Source organism: Pocillopora verrucosa, chromosome 7 (genome assembly GCF_036669915.1).
Source record: "Pocillopora verrucosa isolate sample1 chromosome 7, ASM3666991v2, whole genome shotgun sequence".
Taxonomy (NCBI): domain Eukaryota; kingdom Metazoa; phylum Cnidaria; class Anthozoa; order Scleractinia; family Pocilloporidae; genus Pocillopora; species Pocillopora verrucosa.
The window spans coordinates 17,125,532-17,151,726 of NC_089318.1; the positions used below are offsets into that span (position 1 = coordinate 17,125,532).

Here is a 26,195-nt window from a genome sequence, read left to right on the forward strand (position 1 = left end):
TTTGAAGTAATTAGCATTATTCTGCATGGACACAAGAAACATGTTTCGGAAATAACAACATTCCGCTTACATACCGTTCGCGACTCGGTTGAATACTAATGTTTAAGCAAAGATCTCTTACGTGAAATAACTACAGCCTCCTTTTCAACGAAATGGGAATAGAGAAACCTTAAATTCAAAACTCCAAAATACACTTTGTAAGATGTTGAGTATCCTACTAAGTTTTTTTGCTTTTATGTGGACGATGCCACAGTTTCAGGACTGTAGCCCTCCTCTTCAAAACGGTACATGGAAGGTAAGAGGATATTACGTTAAATGAGCCGTAGGTTGAACGTAAAATTCAAAGCAATTGAGTTTGCGTGGGTATGTGTACATTTTTGGCCAATTAGCGGCAAGGTCAAATCATTTCCCCTCAAAATATTTTAGAGATCGAAAAAATATACACTTTATCTTCCAACATCCAGATTTTCGGTAAATTATTTTGTGTAGTACATAGTTAAATCAACAATGGGTTACTTTTGACCTGTTTTTAAACTACCCGGAAGTGGGTTGGATAAATTCAATTAGATTGTGTAAATAAACGATCATGAAATACTCAAACAGTTGTCAAAATATGTTTTGATGTTGTTTTTTCAACATTTGGTACTCTTCATCAGTTCGGATTTTTTCATTTTGTGACGGGAAATTCCGAGATTCGACTCAAATTTGAGCTTTAAAAGGGGCATTTTGGCGGAACGCAGTTATTATTGATTTTCTCGAAAATAAATAGATATTCAACCCAACGAAGTATGCAGTGGTTTCTTTCTCTCTAAGATCTACATAAATTTGAGATATGTGCGAATTTGATTTTTTAGCTGTTGCCACCAAATGTTTGACCATCGGTGACATTCGCTCTTAAGTTGCCAATATTGCATGTCACCAAGCTACAATCTGCAAAATACTAAGTTAGCTCGTTAATGACTTTCTTGCAGCCCCCAATATCCCAGAAGCAAGAGCCATTTTTCCTTTAAACAGTTTCTTTGAAACAAGGGAGATCAATAATCAACAACCTCAAGGCATTCGTGGAGATCTATCCTTAACGACAGGTCCGACTGGTGGCACAGGTGGTTCCTACCAATTCTTCGGGCATCCGAATAGCTACATCGAGTTCCCAAACGATGGGGGATTAGACTTGAAATACTCAATCACATTGTTATGTTGGCTTTATCTTGAAAATGCACGCGACGGGCCTATATTCAATTACAAATCAAGTGGTTACTGGGCCGTTCATGTTTGGATAACCCAGCACGGAAGACTTTACGTTCAATTCAGAAACAGAGAGTACATTCCTATCTCGAATTCGTTATGGACCAATCAGCCTTTGGCGACGCACCAATGGAATTATGTTGGTGCTTCGTACAACTATACAACTGGAGTGGCAAGTCTATGGGTTAATGGAGTGAGAGTGGTTGAGAAGAATATCGGGGCCGGCATAATGCTGGGTACACAGGATAACGTCACAGTTGGTGTCAAAGCAGACGATCCCCGTCATTTGACAGCCAGAATTGCTGCCATGCAGTTTTATGACGTAGCCTTAACAGCAGACCAAATAAATAAAGTGAAAAATCTTGGCTTAGGTAACGATGAATATAATGGGTCATTGTGAGAACAACCATGTGTGGCATTTATTTATACTTGTGTGTGTTCAGAGTTTTTGAAATGGTCAGTCAGTCTCCCTACAAATCTTTTAATTTGACCAATAATTTATTGATGAATTTATTTGAGAGCTCGGCGGATATCTGCATGCATACACAGGCATCTGTAATGGTGAAATTTACATGCAATCTTTATTCTGTTTTCTCACATATTTCAAGTAAACATTTTAAAGCGTATTAAATGTCCATGGCTATATTGAAATCTGCACGAACCTGTTGATGGTGACTATACTCAAGGATGGGATATGACTTTGTTCCCATAATTGCTATTTCTTTTTAGATGAAGATGAATGTCAGGATCAAAAACACAACTGCGATGTGAATGCTCAGTGTAACAACACTTTAGGCTCATATAACTGCACTTGTCTAAGTGGGTACTCAGGAGATGGTGTGTACTGTGTGGGTACGTACTACTCGTTGAAATGTATATTGTCACGTGAATATAAAGCTACACGAACATGCGTCTCACGTATTGGGTCATGTTGTGTGATCTAGTGGATTATCTGTTCACATGACGCAAAACGAAAGAGACACTTTTTGAAATACACGATAACTTAGGCTATTTTGGAAAAAAATTACGTTGCTTTGTCCACAAATCATGGGTCACCACAGCAAAGAGCACCAGGGAAAATTCGGTGGATTGAAGTATGATAGCTAAAGAGGTTTGCTGTAGCTGAACTTCTCTTGGCGTAGGGCGGGTACATTTTATCTTGATAACCACTGGTGTCTTAAAGGCTTCAAGCGTTTTTTTTTTTAACCCCAGTTGTTTCCTTCTCCCGCTCAGATATCGACGACTGTACCACAAATGGGCACAACTGCGACCAATTGGCTGTTTGTAACAACACTATTGGATCTTTTTACTGTACGTGCATTACAGGGTACGAAGGAAATGGCACAACTTGTGTAGGTGAGAGATGTTTACATGTTCAGGTATGGTAATAGGTTTAAGGCCGCAATTTTTTTGTTAGTTGAAAGAAATTGATCAAGAGCTTCATTGGTACACCCTGAAACAAAGAAACTCCTCGGAATTTAAGCTCGTTCCTATGATTCTATAGATATCGACGAATGTGCAATACCAGCTCATAACTGTCATGGAGTTGCTCACTGTTTTAACAATCCGGGATCCTTCAGCTGTGAGTGCCGAAAAAACTACATTGGTGATGGGGTATCATGTGAGCCCGTTGGTAAGAATTATGTCAAATTTCATTGAAAGAATATTTAGCTGATAATTTGTCATAACCATCAGTTTATTGTCTTTCAACCCCTGGACAAGAGATGTTTAGTAAATGCACGATTTTATCTAGGCCTTGAAAATCGATTACCGAAATGGCAGGCACGGGGCTATTTTGCGATAATGACGTTGATGTAAAATATAGGTAAATTTATTAGGAATTAAACGTTTGTTTTCTTTGGAGATAAAAAATTATGTAAAAACTATGTTAACTATATCATCCTCAGGAGATTTCTCAGTGACTATCAGAAACATTTCAAAAGACAAGTATCATGCCACACCTGTGCAACGCTCAGTCAAAAGTGTCCAAGAAGCCCTGATACAGGGCCTAAACAAAGATTTAACCATACTGAAAAGTGCTTTTGAATGGAGTGTTGTTAGCGAAATGGAGCTAGCTTCCTCGCAGTCAGCATTAGGAACTATAGTTAGTCAAGGGACAACGGAGTGGACGATAAACAAACGATCCTTACCTGCTGGTATCTATCAAGTCAAATTCAATGTTACACTTGCAGTCGGAGATCCAGTATCCTCAAAAATTCTCAACGCCTTTGATTATGGCTTCATCGAGGTTATTGCAGCTCCCTTACGAGCCATTCTTGATGGAGGAAGCAGTGTACGGTGGGGATCTGAGCAAAACGTCACCGTGGATGGCTCTTTAAGTTACGACGCAGACATTGGCCCTGGAATACATACCGGGCTCAATTTCAGTTGGTCCTGTCGGAGTGCCACTTCTGTAAGCAACACGTGTTTCGGCTCTTTTCAAGACGAAAGAAACTTAAACCGTACAATCATTACCATAGATCCAAGTAAACTTGAGATCGATAAGACCTTCTTCCTACGGCTGACAGTGTCCAAGGATGTGAGAAGTTCCTATGCCGAAATGTCCTTTGAGATAATTGCAGGAGAGATACCACAGGTGACCCTCAGGTAATTTTCATTCAGGATAAACTGTTAGTTAGAGGAAATGTAATACTCAAGGAAAGGAGAAAGGAAAGCTCTTACAAATATGTATAGTCTGAAAAAAGTTGGGTTTTATTTATAGAACCAAAGCTTCCCAGAAGCTAACATGCTTAAACTGGGAAGGGAGACCTTAGGAAAGGTATGCAGCGTTTCAATGAAAGAGTTAAGATAATCTTACTAAAAAAATAGAGAAGTAAAGTGTTTTTAACATTCAAATGAATATTTGACTTTCCAGTATTGCTTAACCTATATCTAGCTATAGAATTCATTCTTTAATAAAACTACTTCTAAAACTAACATTGACTCACTTTACTTAAGACATGCAGGTGGTGGTTTGAAAGGGCAATTCGCCATTCGACTAAAGCTGTGCTTTCACTTCCGTAATTGATGCCGGGAGTTATTTTGATTAGGTCCCATTTAGTTTTAGTTGATTTTTTCTATTTTTTTTTCCTTAGATGCTTTATAGATTGTGGTGCAATAGTGTCTGCTTCAAACAAGCTCCGGGTGACATCAGAGTGTCTTAATTCTCCTTGCAATGGATCTGACTATGAATGGCGTTTGTCCATGCTTATAGGCTCCGACAGCTGGGAAAATATACCTATTTTACCCAACATGACTTCAACAGCTGTAAATTCTACCGATATGATAATCAAGAAAAATTCATTACAATCCAAATCGAAGTATAATCTAACATTATTTGTAACATCTTCAAAAGAAGCATACGGGTTTTCTGTGCTCCTCTTTGAAACTGCTGGAGAGCCGCATGATGGTTACTGCGCGCCGTCAGTCTCTGAAGGCGTCTCACTGAAAACTGAATTTACTTTTAAGTGCTTCAATTGGCAGGACACGATCTTACCACTGACATATGAATTTGCACTTGGAGAGGAGCCTATATCTTATGGCACGTCACCCTCGTCCGTGTCGACAGTGTTACCTGCAGGATCCCCGAACAAAGAATTCCAACAACAAGTCACTATAGTCATTAAGAATGCGGTTGGAGTATCCGTTGTAGAGAAATTGTTTATCAAGGTACTGCAATGGTTTATATACCTGGGAATTCTGTTTACGCGACTCATAATCTTTGAATTTAGTAATTTGATTTGTAAACGCTGTTTAGAAACTGTTTTCTGCGTGCTCGCTAACCTTTCATTTTTCTTAAAACACAACTTCCAATATTATCCAATTCCCTCTCATCACCGCTAGGATCCAATAATGGCTTTAAACTTTAACTTAAACTTTAACTTAAACGCAAAAAAGATATTTCGATATGTCTCATCTATTCCTTGCAGGTAAGGCCATCATCTAAATTTGATCCATGTGCTTCATCTCTGGAAGAAGTTGCAAACAAGTTAAAAGGTTTTGTAGTCGGGGAAGGTAACAAGCTGGATGAATATCTCAACAAGGGTGAACTCAGCCGAGCTGTTCAACTTGGTATATCTGTTCTCAAGTCTGCGAATAAAAAAACTGAATGTGGACAAGAATTGGACCCTAAGGACAAAGCATTGGTACTTTAATAAAATTGTTCAAATACAGTCCGCAACAATACGTTGTTTTTTAAAACACGAAGCAATTGCGAATTTCGTTTATTTATGTCGTAAGGCCTACTTAAAATAAGTGCAATAAATCATGTTAAATAAAATTCGGATCTAACGCGCGCTGTCATTGGTTGAAAGAGCGTGTTCTATCAGAGTACAAAGTAAAGAGCTCAGCTAAAGCTCCGTAACACCATCTGTTAAATTGTTCGTGTCCGACCATTTACCGGACTTCTCAAGCCTTTTTTTTTTTTTTTTTCGTGAATTGAGAGTGAAATTTCGGAGCAAGCGATCCGGCAAGCAGCAATAGAAGAACCAAACAAAGGTTTGTAAAAAGTGCTAAGCATCGAAATTGAAATTACTATAACGTAAGCAGAGATGAAAATCATGAAACAGAAAACAAAGAGGTCGACAGTCCAAGCTTTTAAGTTTTTCACGCTCAGTTAGATTGCAAGCTTACGGACGATAATAGAAATCAGAGACAGTTAACACTTGTATAATTTATAAGGTGTCATGTTAAAAAACAAAAAAAACCAAAACAGAGCAACACAGGAATGATGAAAAATATAGCCAAACCGGTATAACAGTTAAAAATTTATACTAAACATGACAGTGTCAGAGCAACTGCGACCACGCTGAGGTTCATCGCGGGTAGCTAATCGTGGCGATCTCCGGTCATCGCAGCGAAGCAAGCATCAGAAATTACATCAGCCGCCCTTCGAGTGAATAACTAAGAGCCTACTCTGATATCCTTTCTGATGTGTTGAGTGGATGAATTGAGTGGAAGGCCACATCAATCACAACAGCCTAGTTTTACGGCGCAGTCATCCCGAGCAATCCTCATATTCCGGTGAATTCGGTTGTTTGTTGTCTACTTGACATGAGAACAAACTTGCGAGTTCTAATGAGCTACAAGTCAGCCGGATTTCACTGAACATTTAACCATCAGATTCTATACTAGAGACTAAAAAACTTCAGGAAAAAGTTTAAATTCCATCTACCGATCTACTTGAGGCTGTAAACAGTTGCATATTGTGACCTTTGATAGTTTGTGAACTTTGATGGTTTGATATTTTTGACAGCTTTTGAACCATTTGAACCATTCTGTTTCGGTACAATCTTACTGACAGAAAAAAAGTTACAATTTCACAAACTCAACTACTTTATTAAAAAGTGAATAATGTTCTTAACAAGGAGCGACTCCCAAAAGCAGTACAACATTTATCGTTAATCAACTTAATTAAGCCCACCACAGTCTAAATCCTAGCTCATTACTGACACAATCTCACTGCTGTCTCCAAAGTACCTTGCAGTGATTAATCCTCCGTAGTTACTTTCTCTTCAAAACAGTCGTAACTCTGACAACAACCACTACCACAACTACATAAGTGAGTCTTTAAATACAATCACAAAGTGTTCTGGAACATTCCAGCTTACACAAGAACTATTTTATTAGTTTTACATAATAAATTCATGACTTGATAAAATGTTTTCGAAAGTTCTATGATATGCAAGTCAGCATGACTCAGCAGTCTGAAAATTTCTAGAAGCAACAACAATTGCCCATACTAATTGTAACAGGGATTCTGAGTGGCTTATTGTAGCGTGCTCTATGGGAGTATGCAGCATTCTGACGACTCTCTTTTCTCTCTGGAAATGAAGTTTTTTTTGAAAATCGAAAGTAATGCGTAGGGAATTTAAAGATTTTTTATCATTAAAAAAATAGAGAAGCCTTAACTGTGCTCTGTTGCAGAGCACCTGGGAAGTGGCTAGAGCACTGAAGAAATGGGAAGAAATGCTCAACTACAACTCGTGTTTCTCCCTACACTTTTTTCGTGCTCTAGCCGCTTTCTGCATGCTTTACAACTAAACAGAGCACAGTCAAAGCCTTTTCTATTTGTTAATGAGACGTGCCATTTCTTTTTGTTGCTAGATTTCCAACACATTGATATGGAAGTTTACAGCTATAACACCAGAGAATCTTCAAATGTCTCGCTTGGTTATGTCGGTAGTAAGCTTGGCCATGGGACTACGGGTTGAACAAAAATGCAAGAGCTGCAGTGACGGTAGCGGTAACAGCAACAATAATATGGTACACCACTTTTATCTCCTCTTTCTTTTAAATCCTTTTATTAACATAAATTCAAGTTCAAACCTAAGAGTGATAACCACTAGTGACAAATTATCTACAGAAAACGATGCATCCCTTCGAAATATTTCGATCTGTAAGCGCGACAAGCAACAAGCTTATCCTCTCAGGTGAATCGTAATAAATGAAATCTCTATTATCTGAAAACATACATGGATCTGATTTGCAAATGTTCTAAGTTTTCCAATCTACCAATCTTTCCTTACAATTTTAATTCTAGTGCGGTACATGACACATTGGTGTTATTCTCCTTAGGAAATAACGATGCAACTGACTGATATTACAGCTAATATGATGGTTTCCATCCTTAACGATCCAGAGGAGCCTTTCACGCCGGAGTTAGAACAAACAGCTACAAGTGTTACAGGCTGCCTCACAAATATTCTCAAGTCAGCTGCAGGATCGAGTCAGGACGACACAGACTTAGCAGTAACCCTACCCGCTCCAGAGGTAAAGATCACACGTTCAGTTACAATAACGACTATCGCAGAGGTCAGTCCTTTCTCCATACGTTCCCTGGTTGGAGTTTCGTTTTCGCCATTAATTCAGGATAGGTCAATTCTAAGCAATACAATTCACATTAAGAGAACAAAACGGCGAGACCAACGAAGGCAGCAAAGAAGAATTGTGAAATAAGATTTTTTCAGGTCTAATAAGTCAGAATAGTCATCGGATTAACTACGTTATCAGGTGACTGAACAACATTCACTGACTTTCTTTTCAGTTCGTGAAAAAGGCCTCCGAAAAACTGAGTAACATGAGTGATACATTTTTCGGCCGCTTGGTTCCATCAGAAGAGCTGTTCCTAAAAACTCCCAACTTGACAATATCCCTGAAAAAGGTCACAGCTAATGATGCAAAAGGACTCAGCATGGGAGATGGACCAAGTAAATTTAAGCTCCCGAGCAGCCTTGGAAATATAGGTGGTGGAGAGATAAATGCAAAGGTATGATGCCATCCTTATCTTATCTCACTTAGAAGCGATTCAAGTTATCGCTGGCTTAGTTTATAATTACACTTTCTTTTCTCCACATCTTAATTATTATGATAAGATGATAAAATCAGTTAATACAAATGTTTTGTACGCGAGAAAAACTCCTGGAATCACCAGTAAAACTATTAATTCCTTATTGTGTTCTCTTTCAGATGCAAGCTGTTGATTTTAACCCTTTCACTTGGGGCAATAGCAGCAAGAAAATCAAATCACGTGTCACGAGTCTTGAGCTTAAAAGCAACAACGCGGAAAAGATAAATGTTTCAAATCTTGACAATGACATTGAGATTTTGATTCCCATTTCAAGTCCGCCTCAAAACTCCACCAAAGGGACGCAGCATAACTTTCTTAAGCCAAATCAAATCTCAGTTCGAAGTTATTACGCAGAACTAGCCAATGTTCCTATATCTCTTAAGTTGGGTATAGCCAAAGCAGGATTAGAAATCAGTCTGTTCATAAAATTTGGAAAAAGACCAACGATTAATGACTTTGACCACAATTTTACAATGGCGTTTGCATCTATATGTGGCAACCAAACGGATGCTAATGCAAATTGCTTTATCAGAGATAGCTCAGTTACAGTGATGCCTTCTAAGCCAGGTTTCCTCTACGCGGGCTTATTGTCTAAAAGCCTTAAGAATGAAAGTCAACATTCCAGGAAAAGGAGATCCTGTTTTGGAAATCGTCGTGAAAGACGGTCGTGTGTGGGCGTTAAAGATCCACCACCAAAAGGATTTCTTAGCACTGCGTTTCCGAAATATAATCCAAATACAGACGTTAACTACACTTTGACCATCACCCAATCGATTTGTTTGTTTTGGTCAGAGAACACAGAGAAGTGGACCGCGGAAGGTTGCCGGGTAAAAATTAATCATTTAGCAATTTTTCTCCTACTAAGCTTTACCGAGTGAAATCTCTAATGCAATTTTCATTGTTGCCTCCCATCCATGACGATAGGAACCGATTAGTCATTCATAACATACTTATGGGAAGGAGTTGTCGGTATAGACATTTCAGATTCAACATCTGAATGCGAATTGGCCATAAATTTATCGTTAAAGCCATTAATCACCTTTCTTTGTTTTTCATGTCTTCACTTTTGTGTCCAACGGGTCATAAGGTTCATTACTAATTAAAAGCAATTTACCAATTCAGCTCGGGATTAAATATTTTTTAATTTAATAAAGATCGTGCTTGAGTTGAATTTGAAAAGAACAATTTGCAAAAGTCGAGGTGAATAATTTTTTTAATGTGTATCACACAGATACAAAATGGTACTTTTATTCTTTCATTACACCAAATAATGGTACGAAACTCTTGACTCTGCTTTTGTATCATCGGCTGCTCGGGCATGGATAGTACTTGCTATTCACCTTTCAAATATCTAATAAACGCACACGAATACCACCAATCCTTTGTTCGGTATATACTAGAGGACAATATCATGTTCATTTCTTTCGCTTAATTAATTTTTTTAATTATTATTTCTTTAAAGGTTAGCCAAGACTCGAACACCACCCATCTTAAATGTCTCTGCAATCATTTAACATCATTTGGTGGAAATTTTATCCAAGCACCAAACCCAATTGACTTCGACAAAGTTTTTACCGAGTTTTTAAACCTTGCTGAAAGTGACAATATTTCAGTACTTGTGATAATTGCCTGTTTTTTCCTCCTGTACCTCGTTATCTTAATCGTTGCAAGGAGGGCCGACAAGAGAGATGTAGATAAGGTAATCACATTTCAATCTGAAGTCATGTATTTCGAATTATTTTGATTTTTGAATGTTTTTTGTTTTGTTGTTGTTGTTAATTTTTTAGATTTGCCCACCTAAATTGATACCGCTTGTGAAAGAAGGAGCCTATTATTACGATATGGTTGTAAGCACTGGCGTTTGGAAACATTCCGCAACAACAGCTAACATAACAATCAGTATCAAGGGGAAAAATTATGAGCAGAGTCAAATTCCATTGAGGGAGAAAGGGGAGTGGAGCGAGCTTTTCGGACGTGGGAGTATTAACGGCTTTGTTCTTGTGTTGAAAGAACCCATTGGCCCTTTAAGAGAAATTACTTTGGCTCACGATAATTCGGGTGATAATCCGTCTTGGTTCGTAGAAACCGTAGTTATCCAAGACCGCCAGACCGAAGAAAGGTGGGTTTTCCCCATAAATAGATGGCTTGCGTTAGAAAAAGACGACGGCCAAATAGGGGTTACTGTGGACAGCAAATCTCGCTCTGCCTTCTCAGCTCAGGTGCGTTCGTGCTTTGCCAGAAAAATTGCCGACAGTCACTTGTGGATGTCAGTGTTTGGAAAAGCATGTAGCAGTACCTTCACACGTGTACAAAGAGCTTCATGTTGCCTTTCAGTTCTGTTTAGTGCAATGATAGCAAATGCCATGTTTTATAACACCGGTGGTGAATCAGATGGTGCGATACAAGTTGGGCCTTTCAAGTTTTCTTGGAGACAGATAGTCATCGGAGCACAAAGTGGCATTATCATTGCACCAATAAACATAATAATTGCCTTCTTATTTAAGTCTAGCAAACCGAGGAAGAAAAGGAGTGAAAAATACCAAGTTACAGACGAGGCCCAACGACTTTTGGATGAAATAACGGACACTGGTTACCTGCTTCCTCATTTCTTTTTCTATGTAGGCTGGTTTTTTTGCTTCTGTACGACTATGGCAGCAGCAACGTTTACGCTATTTTACAGTTTGATGTGGGGAAAGGAAACCTCTGAGCAGTGGCTTGCTTCTATCCTAATTTCCAATGGACAAGATATTTTTGTTGTGCAGCCTACGAAGGTTATGATAGTAGTTATCGTTATTTCCTTTCTCCTGACAAGAAAGAACAAAGGCAAGTGCGAAGAAGAAGAAGAAGAAGAAGAAAAAGAGCCTGCTATCGATTTACAAGCAATTGAGATAGATTTTTCGGGCGATGATCCCAAACAGCACTTTGAGAAATATCAGCGGGAAAAGATGAGGGAGAGATCAAAAAAAGAAGCTCAGTTAACAAGCATGACAAGAGACATTATTCTGCATTTAATATTTGTATTTCTTCTAGCCATCGTATCTTATGGAAACAAGAATGGAAATCGTTTTCTGATGACCACCGAGACGAGAAATCGATTCACGGAGTTTAATCTGGTAAGATTATGATTCCTGATGAATAAAAATACTTTTTGTCCGAAGTTGTAAAATATTTGGCAGTATTCAAAAGCTATTTTGCCTGGCGATCGATCCTTATATCAATGAAAGATTACAGACTCGTAGATGTTTAAAAGAGAAATAGGTATTAAAGTCAGTCGCAATACCACACCTAACGATGACAAGTAAGCAGGCTAATGTAAGACAAATATATCTGTACTGGGGCAGGTTTCTAGTGGATGTAAATAATGACTTCTACCTTTACAAAAAGGTAGTAGCGATGTTACCATGGATTTCATGTTTAAGTTTGCTATTGAGTGCCATGGGCGTTTGAATCCTTTTTTGTTTGGTACTTGCATTTAGAATGGCGGCGAGTCTCCTTCTCCCTTTCTCTTTGTTCCTGTCTTTTGATTTATTGCCTTGCTGTTCCTTGTCGTTTGTTTAACGATTATGCGAATCGCACCCTCTGTCTTCTTCATAAGGGTTCTTGGATCTTAATGTGTTTATTTTATAAGTTGTTGTTCTTTATTCTAGGTAAAGGATGCGCACAGATTAGAAGCATGGTTAAAGAACGAATTTATATTAAACATTTATAACCAGGAGTGGTACAACGGACTTGAAGAGAAAAACGACGTGTACATCGGGAACAAGATGTCGATATTAGTGGGAATGCCCTGGTTGCGACAGCTCAGAATTAGAAAAAGTAATCTTAGATCAGAATGTATCATTTTCATAAATAAACTAAAGATTGACAATAGAGCTTCTAAATTGGTGGAAAAATCCCTTATATGCAATTAAAAAGTGCTGTTTGAAAGAGGAAAATGTCATAGTGACTTAATGAATTCCAATAACTCTAAGTACATGTCTAGTGATCTGGAAATCTAAAAGCTCGTAACTTACATCCTAAATTATACTACTGGAGGCTCTAGAAAATGGGGCGTAGGCATTGAAGAACATATACTAGTTTACTGATACATTTCAACTTGCTACTTAGGACTTAACTCAACAGCAATTTTAGAACCAGAACCTTTTACCCGATATCATGAAACTTTACTGGCGAGCTTTCTTTTCTTTTGTCAGCAATTTTCTCTTTCTCTGTTTCACTTTATGATCATTTATCATAATGATCATTTAGGGACAAATCTTAAAGTAATTTACGCCATTTTTTTTCCATTTAAAGATCCCTGCAGATCACTCGCGAAAATGATAGCGGATTGTTATTACGACTATTCTCCAGAAAATGAGGATACGACTTTGCTAAGCCTTCCAGGTTGGATACCTCTATCCCTCAATACCTCGTGGCCCAATGCTCCCCAAGTTTGCCCTAAGCCTTGGCGGTATCAATCAGCAGCAGAACTTCGGAACGATCCCATTATAGCGCCGTACAACTGTTATGAAGGGGGTGGTTATGCAGTAGTCATGGGATACGATGAAAGCACTGCACAAGGCGTCCTCGACGATACTATTACTAATGGATGGATTGATCGCCAAACTCGAGCTGTAATTCTAGAGTTTGCCGTTTTCAATGTCAATACAAACTTGATTAGCGTTGCCACATACTTTTACGAGGCCTTAGCTACTGGTGCAGCCTACACTTCACAGAGAATTGAAACACTTGAGTTGTACAGCACTGAGTCAGGAGCTCTGATGTTTTTCTTAATTGGCCAGTTTCTGTTCATGGCAATGGTCCTGTTTTATTTCATAGTTATGTTAGTTCACCTTTATCAACAACGCTTAGGTTTCTTCAAGTCTGTTTGGAACATGGTGGATTTCTTTATGATTATTTTCTCTGTAGCCTCTGTAGCATTTTACATGATCAGAGCTAAAAGCGTTTTGAACACTATCAAATCTATTCAAGCCAATCCATATGAAATCGTACATTTCCACACAGCCTTGGATTGGTTTAACCTAGAAAATGCGTCTATTGCCATGGCTGTTTTTATGGTGACAGTCAAGCTTCTGAATTTAATTCGTTTTAACCAACACGTGATATACTTGTTTTCATCTTTTCGGCAATCTATAGGCTATCAACTCTCGTATGTGGTCTATTTTCAGATCGTGTTCAATGCATTTGTTGTAACAGGTATGCAGTTTTTTGGTGGTGCAGTATTAGAATATTCCAGTTACCTCAATGCAGTCATGTCTCAATTCAAATTCTTGTTGGGAGAAGCAGTCCCAGTGGACGCTCTTCGAAGGGACAAACCGTTCATTGGTCCCACGTTTGCATTTTTGTTTTGTACATCCTCAACTATATTTCTTATGAATATGCTTGTTTCCGTCCTTAACGAATCGTATAGTGACGCAAAAACAAACGCAGAGGAAAATGCAAAAGAGCTTGAAATGGCACGTTTTATTGAGGAGCGTTTAATGGACATTTTCCACGAGGGAAGTAATCGGACTGAGTTTAAGTTGTTTTGCGATGAGACAATATTCGCCAACATGTGCCTTTCTGAAGCAGAGCCATTCTGTTTGAATTCTGAATGCATTATTCAAGGTACAGAGGAACGAATGCTAAAAGTTGAAAATAGACTTATTGCTCTAACTCGACGAACAGAATACATGGAGGCTGATTATTTGAAAGAGGAAAATGACTTAATTGACCTCTTGTTATTAATGATAAATCCTTTGGTGCGTGATTCGGAAAAGAAATCAAAAGATCATTTCTAAATGCAGAGATGCCTTAATTTATAGATTTCCTTAGTCTTCGTTTGTTGAAATTGTTTTTGGCTTTCCTTTCAAGCATAGATATAATTGAAAGTGTTTTTAGGTTATTGTATCTTATAAGTAAGGCTTGAGGGAATATTTCCAACACAAAAATTATCAAAATAATATACGAAGTTTCGTCATCGTCAGATGTCATTGTCAATTAGATGTGTAGCTTAGTTTTTGCATCATAAAAGGATCTACAGTTATGCGCACAGGATGGAAAAGTACTTTAAGTGACAAAACATGTTACTATAATGAAAACAAGTTCATTAAACAAACAGGTATGCTTTGATATAGTATTGACTACTGGTTTAAGATGTCCGACAGCCAAGTTTACTCCTGTATAGGGTTGAGATGTTGAAATGGTCTTTGAGGTTCATTGGTTCCATACTGCGCTCCTTCTTGATGCGGTTTCCGATTTCAGTCAAGCTTTGAAGTTCGGTATCACGTTATTGCCAGCTTCAGGGCGGGTGATGCCCTTCTTCAAGCGAAACGCCAAACAACAAGGTTTTCGCAAAGTCAATTGGTCCCTTTCCCCCATAAGCATATCTTGGTACTCAGCTAACCTCTAGCTATAGAGTGTTGGCCCAATGGCAGAGGTTTGACAAGGCACAAGCCTGACTATCAATCGTGCAATACAAGATATCAACCACGGTTATTACGAGAAGCTACTACCAGCCTCAGAGAAAAATGCTGATTGAGGATCACTTTATTAAGAAACGTGTCCACTCCACTTGCAGCAAATTGTTAATCCCATTTATAAACACTTTGCTCATGAAGGTAATTTAAAGGTTGTGTGATGTCTAATAAACATCCTTTTCACTAATTCCTTGACGATAATAAATAAAAGGTGTTTTGTTTTCACAGTAGCAACAAGCGTTAAGAAAATTTTTGACACATTGACCTTGTCAACCCTCTATAAATTCAATTTCAAGTTAACGTATTCGCCCCACAACCCCCTCCCCCAGCTCCAAAAAAATAGAACAAAACGAAAACAAAAAACAATAAAACACAACGCAAAAGAATGATTATCGTGATTCCATGAACCTTTAACAACATAAAGGCAACATTGAATTACAGCCCTCTTCAGCCCTGGCTTTAAAAGAGTTTTTTCAAGGGGAATTTAGGGACCAGTCTGGGGGGTGGGTAGGGAAGAGGGAAGAATTGAAGAGGTCTGGAACCTTGGGATGATGTAATCACAACTTACAAAGCGATCAACACGCATACTAGTCAGCGGTATCTGCAAGCAGCTGAGGACCTTAGTTATTGTTCCTAATGTTTTGAACAAGTTCTTGCTGAAGTGTAAGATGTTCGCATCAGTTTAAATTATATTTTATTAAGCGTGACTGATAATTTCGGTTTGGGAAAATGAGCCAAAATTGAAAGAAGCGACTGTAAACTACAAAGTGTTAAGACATCACAGGTCGACTGAGGAGTATACACGTGAAAACAGTGAGTCAGTAAAACAATACACCACAATCGAATGCCCTTCTCTTATATCTTCTCTTGAAGTTTCCAGGTATGACTGCTTGCCGCACTGTTTTTCCTTAACATTTCAACCTCCTCTGATAAGCGTAGAGTATTAATTTGGAACTTATTGCCGGATAATACTGGATAATGCTCGTGTGTCTATTTCAATTTCTGCCTTCAAAATTGCACTAAAAACTGTTCAACTGGATGATGAATGCTCTTTCTGAGACCGATGTTAAATTCTGAAATTACCTGTATATACATGTGTATTTTTATCTATAATAATTAATTTTTATCTCATTTAATTTTTATGTTTCTATTTATTTCACCTATTGATGTACTTGGAATATTTTATAGCTTTATTTTCTTTGGAGATATTAGCAATTTTGCTATCAGCAAATTCGAAGTTATAGAAAGTCGACCATGAAAAAATTTGTAGAAAACTCGAGATGATACCTGGATTTCATTTGTACATCGCAGAAATCAATTCCAAACATCAATCAAGTTTTCTTTGTAGTCATTGATTTGCTGATCCCTCCTGTTACCAATGTTTTGATGAAGTTGGGCTTTAAAGGCAAAGGAACTAAGGATTTTGGTGAGCAGTGGCTTTTTTCAAACCTGGAAATTATCATCGTGAAAAGCCATACTTGTGCCTGGTAACTCGTTATTATTCAGATAAACTAGTTTTAGGAAAAATACAATATTTTATCACATAAATTAAATGCATAAACTGTGTACAAAGCTTTAATTTGACTACACTTTTATCGCCAATACCAATACCCATTATAACATTTCAGGAGGATCAGAGGAAGACCTAGTGTGCCATACATCAGCAAGATTTCATGTAATTATTTTAATTACGTGAATAGCAAGCGATTCTAGGGGATCTAAGAATATTCAAAAGAATATAAATTTGGTTGAAAAATTAGAATTCAGCATATGCCGGATACACAAGATTCTTATAAAGAACGAAATGTGTACTTATGAAAAAGCTAGGCAAACTTTTTACAACACCTGCCTGTAGGCTTGCTAATGTCCTCGTGAAACCCTAACCAGGTGTTATTAATCTTGTACACTCTATCAACGAGAGTCTTAATGATACCCAATCTGTAAAAGGTACGGGGTGAAGCTGAAAAAATTAGTTAGTAACCCGGTGAAAGTTTTCTTGCTATAAGCACTGGTTAGAGAGGGACTGGGGTCATTGTTGTCAGTCAGGACATCTATAGAGGGTAATGTTAATGTTGGAATTGCCCTCGGAAATGTAATTGACCGCTAAGTCAGTACACTCCTCAAGAGGCATGTTAGTAAAGAGACTTTCAACATCACCTTACCTTCTAAAAAAGAATCTCTTCCCTAATCGAAAAGATTAAAGACCGTTACACCACTGGGACCCATAGCAATCCTCATCCCCGGGATTCCCTTCCCACCACTTCACCTACGTTTTACTTTAAGCTAACTTACATAAGCCATTTTTCTGCTTTCACTCAAAAAAAGATTCGCCATTTTATCAATTGCTATTACAATGACTTGGATATTAAGCTAGTTTTCTCTTCCTTCAAGATCAGCAACTTGATTGGTATAAGACCCTTTCCCTGACGGGCTCTGTTTACATGTGGTTTATAAGCTTGTATGTGCTGGCTGTAATGCCTGTTACGTCGGTGAAATATGCCGGCATTTTTCCCCTCGTGTTAGAGAGCACTTAATCAGTGACAGGGCCTCTCACCTTTTCAAGCATCTGTAAGAATCTGCACATTGTCGCGCTTTCTGTTCAGAAGATAGCTTCCATGTTTTGGATTACGCTTCTACCGGTTTTCAACTAAAGATAAAAGAGGCTATTCATATTTAAAGAGAACAACCATCCCTAAATCAACAATTACACCATGCAAATTCAAAACTATCCTTTTAATTCTCACACTTTCATGCTTTACCTCTTTTTTTGTTGTCACCATTTATCATAATTAGCATTTGCCAACTTCATGATTCAACTTCCAACGCTTTGAGCATTAATGAACTGAAGATTACAGACTTAAAAGTTTTGTCGCTCTTCTTATATTTTAAACCTATGCTTCAAGCCTGTAATGACTTCATAATTTTGATGCACACCTCAAAAGGAGAACATATTAATTTAAGTCTCTGTTTATTCAGTTCACGTTAGTGAGGTAAAATTGAGTCAAAGATTCATACGACAACAGGTTCAGGAAATTGTTACAACAAATTTATAAGGCTAACCTACCTGAAACAATAACCAGGTTTCCACTGATAATGGGAAAAATCACCGTTTCACAAGAAAATAATGATCAAGAATTGGTAGCATACCAAAGCCCTGGCTCTGCCTTTACTTTTAAACTAAAGAGAGTGAAGTTTGCTTATGCACAAAGGAACCAACTGAGATAAGAAGGCAGGCTTTCATTTCTTCATTCAAAAAAATACTAAGAGCTACTAAGGTGAACATCTTTCCACAAGTTAAGTAGACAGTGAGTGTGAATGAGACTGATATTGGCTATGTTATTAGAGTAAATATCTAGAGGAGGATAAAAACTAACATATTGTCTACACAACTCTCATATTTTACTTTTTAAGCTATAAAGCTAAGGCATTTATTTTCTTGCTTTATGTATTACGTGGTCACATACCTTGTAATCAATTCCTTATATCAGTGTTTAGTTTGGGTATGAGCATTGGTAAGAAACACTGTGTACTATTGAAAGCTTGAGCAAGAGTACTTAATGCACTCTAAATAATAATGTCACATGTTACATTATATTTAATTACACAGCAAAATTGTATAATCATATAATTTCAAACAAAGGAAGTCAGGTTATTGATTCACCTGCTTCAACTTTTGAAAGCATAAGGTGAAGAGAAATAGATATGGTAAACAGTAGCAAATAATACAAATTAAAAGTTTGAAAGCTAAACGATACACAATCATCAAACCCCATGCATCCTAGCAAAAATAGTGTCAACTACCACCATAACTTTTCCCAAACATTTTTGCTTACAGGAAATAATTCATCAGTGTCACTAGTTGGTAATGTATTTACAGTTATAGTTCTAACATCACAAATGCATTTTTTAAAGTTATCTCAGAGTGTACGACTGTACAGGTCAAGTGGAAGGTGCCTGCATGGGACTAACATTTCAATTAGCTCAGAAAACTGTAATCGTGCATCAGAATTGCAAGCTAAGGTGTATTTACCAAGTGCTCAAGTTTTCAAATTAGTCACCTAATTGTTACAGCGGAGTTCACTCCTTTCTAAAGCTATCTTCAGTTAGATCATCCTGTTACATTTAAAAACATCAAATGTTACTCACATTTCAAATAATTACCTACACCAAAAGTTCTAATTTTCTAATTTATAATAATCTGCTTTCTTTAACCGTGCTTCAGAAAGGAAGAAAATTCTTGAAGCATTTTATGTAAAATGAAACTTTGTTAAGAATGTTGCTGTAATTTCGATGGCAACAAAAACATCTGTGAAGCTATAGTAGTGATTACCTTTCTATGTAACAAACTATAATGAAGTATGATATGAATGAATTTAAGCAAGAAGTTTTTCTATTGTAAGTGCTTCATAACATCGGATTCTCATCACATTTTTTGTTACATTTGAAAGCATAAGAATATTTTTATCATTACAATAATAAAATCACCTATTTTAACCCTTTAAGTTCCACCAGTGACCTAAACAGAATTTCCTCTTACACTATCAGTACGTTGTCAAGCAGACAACGAATGAGAATAAAGAAAAATATCAATTAGGGGATTATTGGTTGATTTAATTCCAAATTCTGCCATCACATAAATTGTATGGCAGACAGTAGGGAGAAATTTACTCATGAAATCTTGGGAGTTAAAGGGTGAAGACAGATGGCAATCATATGTACCAGAAAGACAGCGAATAAATATAACATTACACTCTAGTAAAGTGTTCTTATGTAGAATGAAGTTTCAAACTCATTGAAATTTAGTTGATTTTATGATTCAGATTTTAGTTTAAAGAAAAGTATATCTCTTTACAAGGATGAAAAGGGAATACCATTAATGAATTTCAAAATAGTACATGCCAAAAACAAAAAAAAACGACTACTAAAATATGGCATATCTATTCACTGAAATTTTAATCATTAGCTGGCACACAGAGATATAAAAGAGGCTTTGTGAAAGAAAACCAGGGCAATGAAATTAAAGATTCAGGAGAAGTATATAATATTTGCTAGTTTACTGATGTTCTCACCTGAATTCAGTCTGGAGAGAGAACTCAGCAACACTTTTGTTTTATTTTCTCACACTTGAATTAAAACATAAAATCAACTTATTTGCAGACAGGTTAAGGAGGAGATCAACGATTGGATACATGTTACATAAAAATTAACCCCTTACCGTAAAATAAGGCAGAAGAATATTACCTACATGTCTATGCTTCTAAATACAGCTATAACAGGTCTTTTAGAGCAATTATCCACATAAGAAAACCGGATGCAATATACGTTTTAAAATTTGTGAGCGTAACTAAGCGTGACTAGGCGTGATGCACTGATGTACGCGCGCATAGCCTTATGGGTTGTGCGACCTCGTGCTTCTGCCTTTGAAAGAATGCCTCGCTTGTGTTGTGTTTGTAAGTACAGTCCGAAGTTGTAAGATTAAAATGTTCAAATTGGAACCTTGAATGGATCATGGACCTAACATATTTTCCAATAATACGGTCGTAAAAGCAACTTTATTCTAACCTTCCTCCTTGAAGGGTGCTTTGTGTATCAAGTATATCAAGTTCAGTACTTCCAGTGTCATAAGCCAGGCTTTTCGGGCTACAAAATAATGAAATAGTCAAGGAGTTATGCCAGGTTTTATCGAGTCAATTAAGTTCAAGAATCGTGTGGAAAGTTTAAAATGTGCTCCACTTGTGGTACATATACGGATTTATCGTTCCTAATTATTTATGAAATTCATAGGGTGTGACTCAGTTCTAAAGAAATATCAAAGCAGGTTACAGAAATGTTCACGAATTGTAAACTGATAATATATTAACAAAACTTCCCAAAATGATGATGTAACCTCTCATTAAATTCTGAGATTGTACCTCAATGAATTCAACAAAAAGTATCCAGCAGGGTTACAAAAACGGACTCTCAAAACCTGCTCTTGAATTCGAAAACTGTAAACAACAATTATTTAAGCTAACCATGCGCCTACCGCTTGTGAGCTCAAATTGCCAGGACCCCGTTTAATTACACGATCACAGCTCGGACGCTTCTTGCAAAATGTGATGAATATCAGTTTCAGAGATTGATTCTTCAGTTTCCAGTATAAGGAAAAAAATTATCGTATCGCAAGCATGTACAGCATAACCCGAACGTTAATTGAGTACGCCTCGAGATGTTAAGCGAAGATAAAGTGGCTCCATGTTTTGCGAGACAAACCATTTCCTGAAGTTCGAACGACTCGAGTAGAAAGCATGAAAACATAGCGGTGAAAAGTACCATGACCAGGCAATGAAATTCATTCCTCCCGCAGTAGCACTAACACCATTTTAACCTTATGTTTATTTCCACCACACATTTGTTCGCTCAGATGTTTGACGGGTTCTCGCATGACGATATTGTCAAAATCCAAATTTCTGCGTCAGACTTAATATAAACATGAACATCGTTATCTCACTTCATTTCAATTTTGGTAAAGGCTATTACTTCCTTCTCAAGGTAAGGCCACACATCTTCGAAAAAGCGCAATTTTTTTAAAAGAATAAGGTAAATTAAACCCTGCAATAGGTAACTGAAGAGAGAATGCAAGAAACTTGCTCTCGCCGTTCGCTATCATTTGAAAACTTCCAGGGTAAAACATACTCCGTAACTCCTTTTCCCTTGGCACCCCGTCTGTATTTAACATTCAAAAGATAGGACAGGAAATAACTTGGAGAATACGAACACTTCGAGATGTTATTTGAGCGATGAACCGGCCCGAAGGTTTTAAAGCGATGAATTCCAAAGTCATCGTTTTACCGAAACGTGATCTGAATCAATATTGACTGAAGCTAGCATCTAACGACAATTGGTTAAAAATGGTTTATATTTTTCCGAGCATTAGCTTTAGAGAAAACCCAGATAGGACACGACTCACCTCCTCTTCTTCTTCGAACCCTTTTTAGTTCGCTTCTCTTTGTTGACATGGGCAGAAATTGACGACAGTTAGCAACTCGTATCACGGGCGTCAAAATTTGGAATTGTATGGTTGACAGTAAGGAGAATTAAAAACTTGATCTGGGACACAAAACTATACAAACCTCTTATAGCGTCAGACATTTTTAAAGGCCGAATTAAACTGTACTCTCCTTTACTCAAGCCTTTTCTCGTCCTCTTTTGCGTTCCTCTCGCTTTATTCAGCCTAATTTCGCGTCCTTTCTAACTTTCTTGCGTGCTTTTCACGACTCGCTTTGCGCTTTTTACCTCTTGCTTTCTTTGGTCACTATTTCTCCTTTTTCTCTCCAGCCTAGTTTCACTCAAAACCCTCTTTCCACGAACTTAAATAATAATAACAATTTCCTCAGGTTGACAAAGCTTCGGCTCTGCCGGTATTGCTGCTTTGCGAGTTGATTAAAATTGCAGAGTACTAAGAATTATTGTTCAACCACAACTTCACCAGCTTGATTTCCCTCTCAAAACAGGGGTTGCAAATTATTTGCTTACGCGGCTCCACAACCACTAGCCTACGTTGAGCCCTTGTCTAATGCCTAACCGTGTGCCCGCGGTACACCTCACTAAAGCTCGGCAATCGAGTATGCGCACTTCATCGTGATCTACCGGTGTCTCCTGGCCGGTTAAGCCTAAATCCTACCGGCTAGAGGTACAGCTTGCCTATCTAGTCAACTTTGCTCAATTGTTACAATGATTTGCTTCGCATTTTACTCATTCCACACTCCAAACCAGTCATACCCCCCTTTGAATCATTTTTTTTTGTCAGGAATAGGTATAAGTTTATTTATTTATTTTTATTTGGTCTTGAACCTCTAGCTGGTAGAATCTTAGGGGGCTTATAAAATACTGCCGGCTAGAGGTACAGCTTGCATGCTTAGTGGAGTTTGTTCAATTTTTATAATGGTTTGCTCCACATTTTACTTTTCTGCACTTCAAGTTGTAGTCTTACAACCCTTGGAATCACTTTTTACAAGAGTACATTAACATTTTTTTTTATTTGGTCATGTACCCCTAGCTGGTAGGATTTTAAGAGGCTTAGAAAATGCTACCAGCTAGAGGTACAGCTTACATATTTGGTCGACTTTGCCCAATTTTTAATACAGTTTTCTTCCCATTTTACTTTTCTGCACTCCAAATTAGTCTTACACCCCTTTGAATCACTTTTTTCAAGAACAAGTATACATTTTAAATTTTTATTTGGTCTTGTATATTTAGCTGGTAGGATCCTAAGGAAGCCTAGAATGTACTGCCGGCTAGAGGTACAGCTTGCATACTTAGTGCACTTTGCCCAATTTTTATTATGGTTTGCCCCACATTTTGCTTTTGCGCACTCCAAGTTGCAGTCTTACATTCTTTGGAATAATTGGTTTTTTTTTTTAAGAATACATTTGAATTCTTTTTTCTTTTATTTGGTCTTGTACCTCTAGCTGGTAGGAACTCAGGAGGCTTAGAAAAACTACCAGTCAGAGGTACAGCTTGCACATTTGGTCAACTTTGCCCAATTTTTATTGGGGTTTGCTCGTTGTACTTTTCTGCACTCCAAATTAGTTTTACACTCTTAGGAATCACTTTTTTCATGATGGATACATTTACATTTTGTTCCCTCTTATTTAGTTTGCATTTAACTTTTTGGTATTCCATTTTAGTGTTATACCACATTGGAATAATTTTTCCCAAGAATATCTATTTGTTCCTTGGTCGTGTACCTAACACTGCTCATTTGATAGCACAGCATACTAGCTATGGGCATCAAATGACTCTTTATAGGGACTCAGCTGAGACTAAAGTAGCCATTATTCAGCAACAAGCAAAGGGTTTCTGGTTGGTGTTCAAATAAAAGAAGGTTTGATTTAATTTTAATGGTAGCAAATTTTTATTAAAAAGTGCAATAAATAACAGGGGCACATATTAATCTCATTTATATAATTGTATAAATTCTGTATATATAGCAGATAACCATTCTATAATTTAAAAAATCACTTGCCAAAAATTTTCAATACGGTGATACATGCTGTTAAATATCATTGAAAATAAAAAGAAAAAAAAATGTCAATTTGGGGAATTAAAATCATGACTTGATTCTAGTATTTCAAACAACAATACGTCTAATCAAACACAAATATCCTTGTCAACAATACTTCTAATCAAACACAAATATCTTTGTCAACAATACTTCTAATCAAACACAAATATCCTTGTCAACAATACTTCTAAGCAAACACAGATATCCGTGTCAACAATACTTCTTATCAAACACAAATATCCTTGTCAACAATACTTCTAATCAATCACAAATATCCTTGTCAAAAATAATTCTAATCAAACACAAATATCCTTGTCAACAATACTTCTAATCAAACACAAATATCCTTGTCAACAATACTTCTAATCAAACACAAATATCCTTGTCAACAATACTTCTAATCAAACACAAATATCCTTGTCCAAAATATTTCTAATCAAACACAAATATCCTTGTCAACAATACTTCTAATCAAACACAAATATCCTTGTCAACAATACTTCTAATCAAACACAAATATCCTTGTCAACAATACTCAAAATCAAACACAAATTTCATGAAGACAGAGACTGTTCCTTTCTAAGAAATTCCACTCATAAATAGGCAGAGTATTACATGACAAACTTTAATAAATATGGTTGACATGTTCAAGTCTAAAATAAATCTCAAGTCAAATAAATCTAAAACTGGTTACATTTGAATTGAAATAAATCTACAAGCGAAAAAAAAATACAAATAAGGCTAGTTTAAAATTTATTTACTTGAAATTAATTTAAAACATAACAATGTTAATGATTTCAAGCTTACTTCACATACACGAGCTGCCCCTCTGACTGGTAGTGTTTTCTGAGTAATTCAAGATCCTACTGGCCAGCTTACAAGGGTGAAAAGTATAAGAAAATATACCTGTGAGAGATTCCACAACAGTATGAGACTAACATGGAATGTAGGAAGGTTTTTCCATAAATCAAGAAGTAAGTGAAATGAGCTAAATTCACCTTAAATGCACTAAGTACTACTAGCCCGTAATATTTTCTAAGCCATCTAAGATCCTACCGGTTAAAGGTACACGACCATGAAACGAGAATATATTCATAAAAAAGTGATTCTAATATAGTTAAGACTAAGAGAAATTCCAAAAAGGAAAATTAAAAGCAAACTGTAATAAAAATTGGGCAAAGTCAACTAGGTGTGCAAGCTGTACCTCCAACAGGTAGTATTTTATAAGCCCCTTCAGATCCTACCAGCGAGAGGTACAAGACCTTATAAAAATAACTAAATGTATGCGTATTCTTGAAAAAAAATGTGATTCAAAGGAGTGCAAGACTAACTGGGCGTGCAGAAAAAGTTTGACTAAAATATGCAGGCTTTACCTCCTTAGATCCTACCGTCAAAAGGTATAGGATAACAGCTATTTCATCGTGGGGGTCTTTCCAATTAGTAGCAATATGACAAGGGCATTGGAGTGGCGATGCTATTCATAAGTTTTGTTTACCTTTGAAAGCGTAGGTCTTAGCGGCCACAGTGTTAAGCTAAAACTCTGCTGAACAAGAAACTTACGATTGACGAGGGTGATGGAAACAGCCATACAAAATTTAGCAAAATTTTCTTGATTTAAACTCAGCACTGTATTCTTCATGTGTAGAACATGTCGAAATGTTCATGTCTGGTTCAATAATCACGCTGCTTGACTGTTGGTAAATCGCAAATGGTGTTACTGGAATAGTCCGCCATATTGCAATAACCAACAATTTCCGATAGTCACCCCACTTGGAAACTCGTTATTAATACTCCACGGGCGTACCTCTAGCCGGTAGGATTTAGGTATAACGCTCCTGGCCCAGGCAATCGCGCCTGCGCATTAACTTCTCCTTCGCCCTTCCATTACGTAATGGCTAAGATAGTGCTTGCAATGCAGTTGGCCGCGCATGCTAAAAGTAGCACCTTGCACGGTCGGTCGTGCGGCAATCTCGAGCCCAGGGTCATTTTGGCTCCTTGTCAGCGGTATGGTCGCCGAATAATGACCTCTGAGATCATCGACGATTAATTCGTGTACGAAAATTTAACTCTGTTCATTAAGAAAACGCTGAGGAAAGTA

At 37.3% G+C, this 26,195-nt stretch overlaps 2 protein-coding genes across 2 annotated transcripts in view; one reads left to right on the forward strand and one right to left on the reverse strand.

The window, feature by feature from the left end:
- Positions 1-26,195, reverse strand: part of LOC131787205 (matrilin-4-like) — a 402,738-nt gene that overhangs the window by 177,495 nt on the left and 199,048 nt on the right. The window lies entirely within an intron of this gene.
- Positions 7,420-14,373, forward strand: LOC131787194 (polycystin-1-like protein 2). Its single transcript, XM_059104281.2, has 8 exons — positions 7,420-7,509; positions 7,822-8,016; positions 8,291-8,512; positions 8,713-9,420; positions 10,056-10,292; positions 10,381-11,706; positions 12,241-12,409; positions 12,887-14,373. The coding sequence occupies exons 1-8, from the start codon at positions 7,420-7,422 to the stop codon at positions 14,371-14,373; spliced, it is 4,434 nt and encodes a 1,477-aa protein (XP_058960264.2).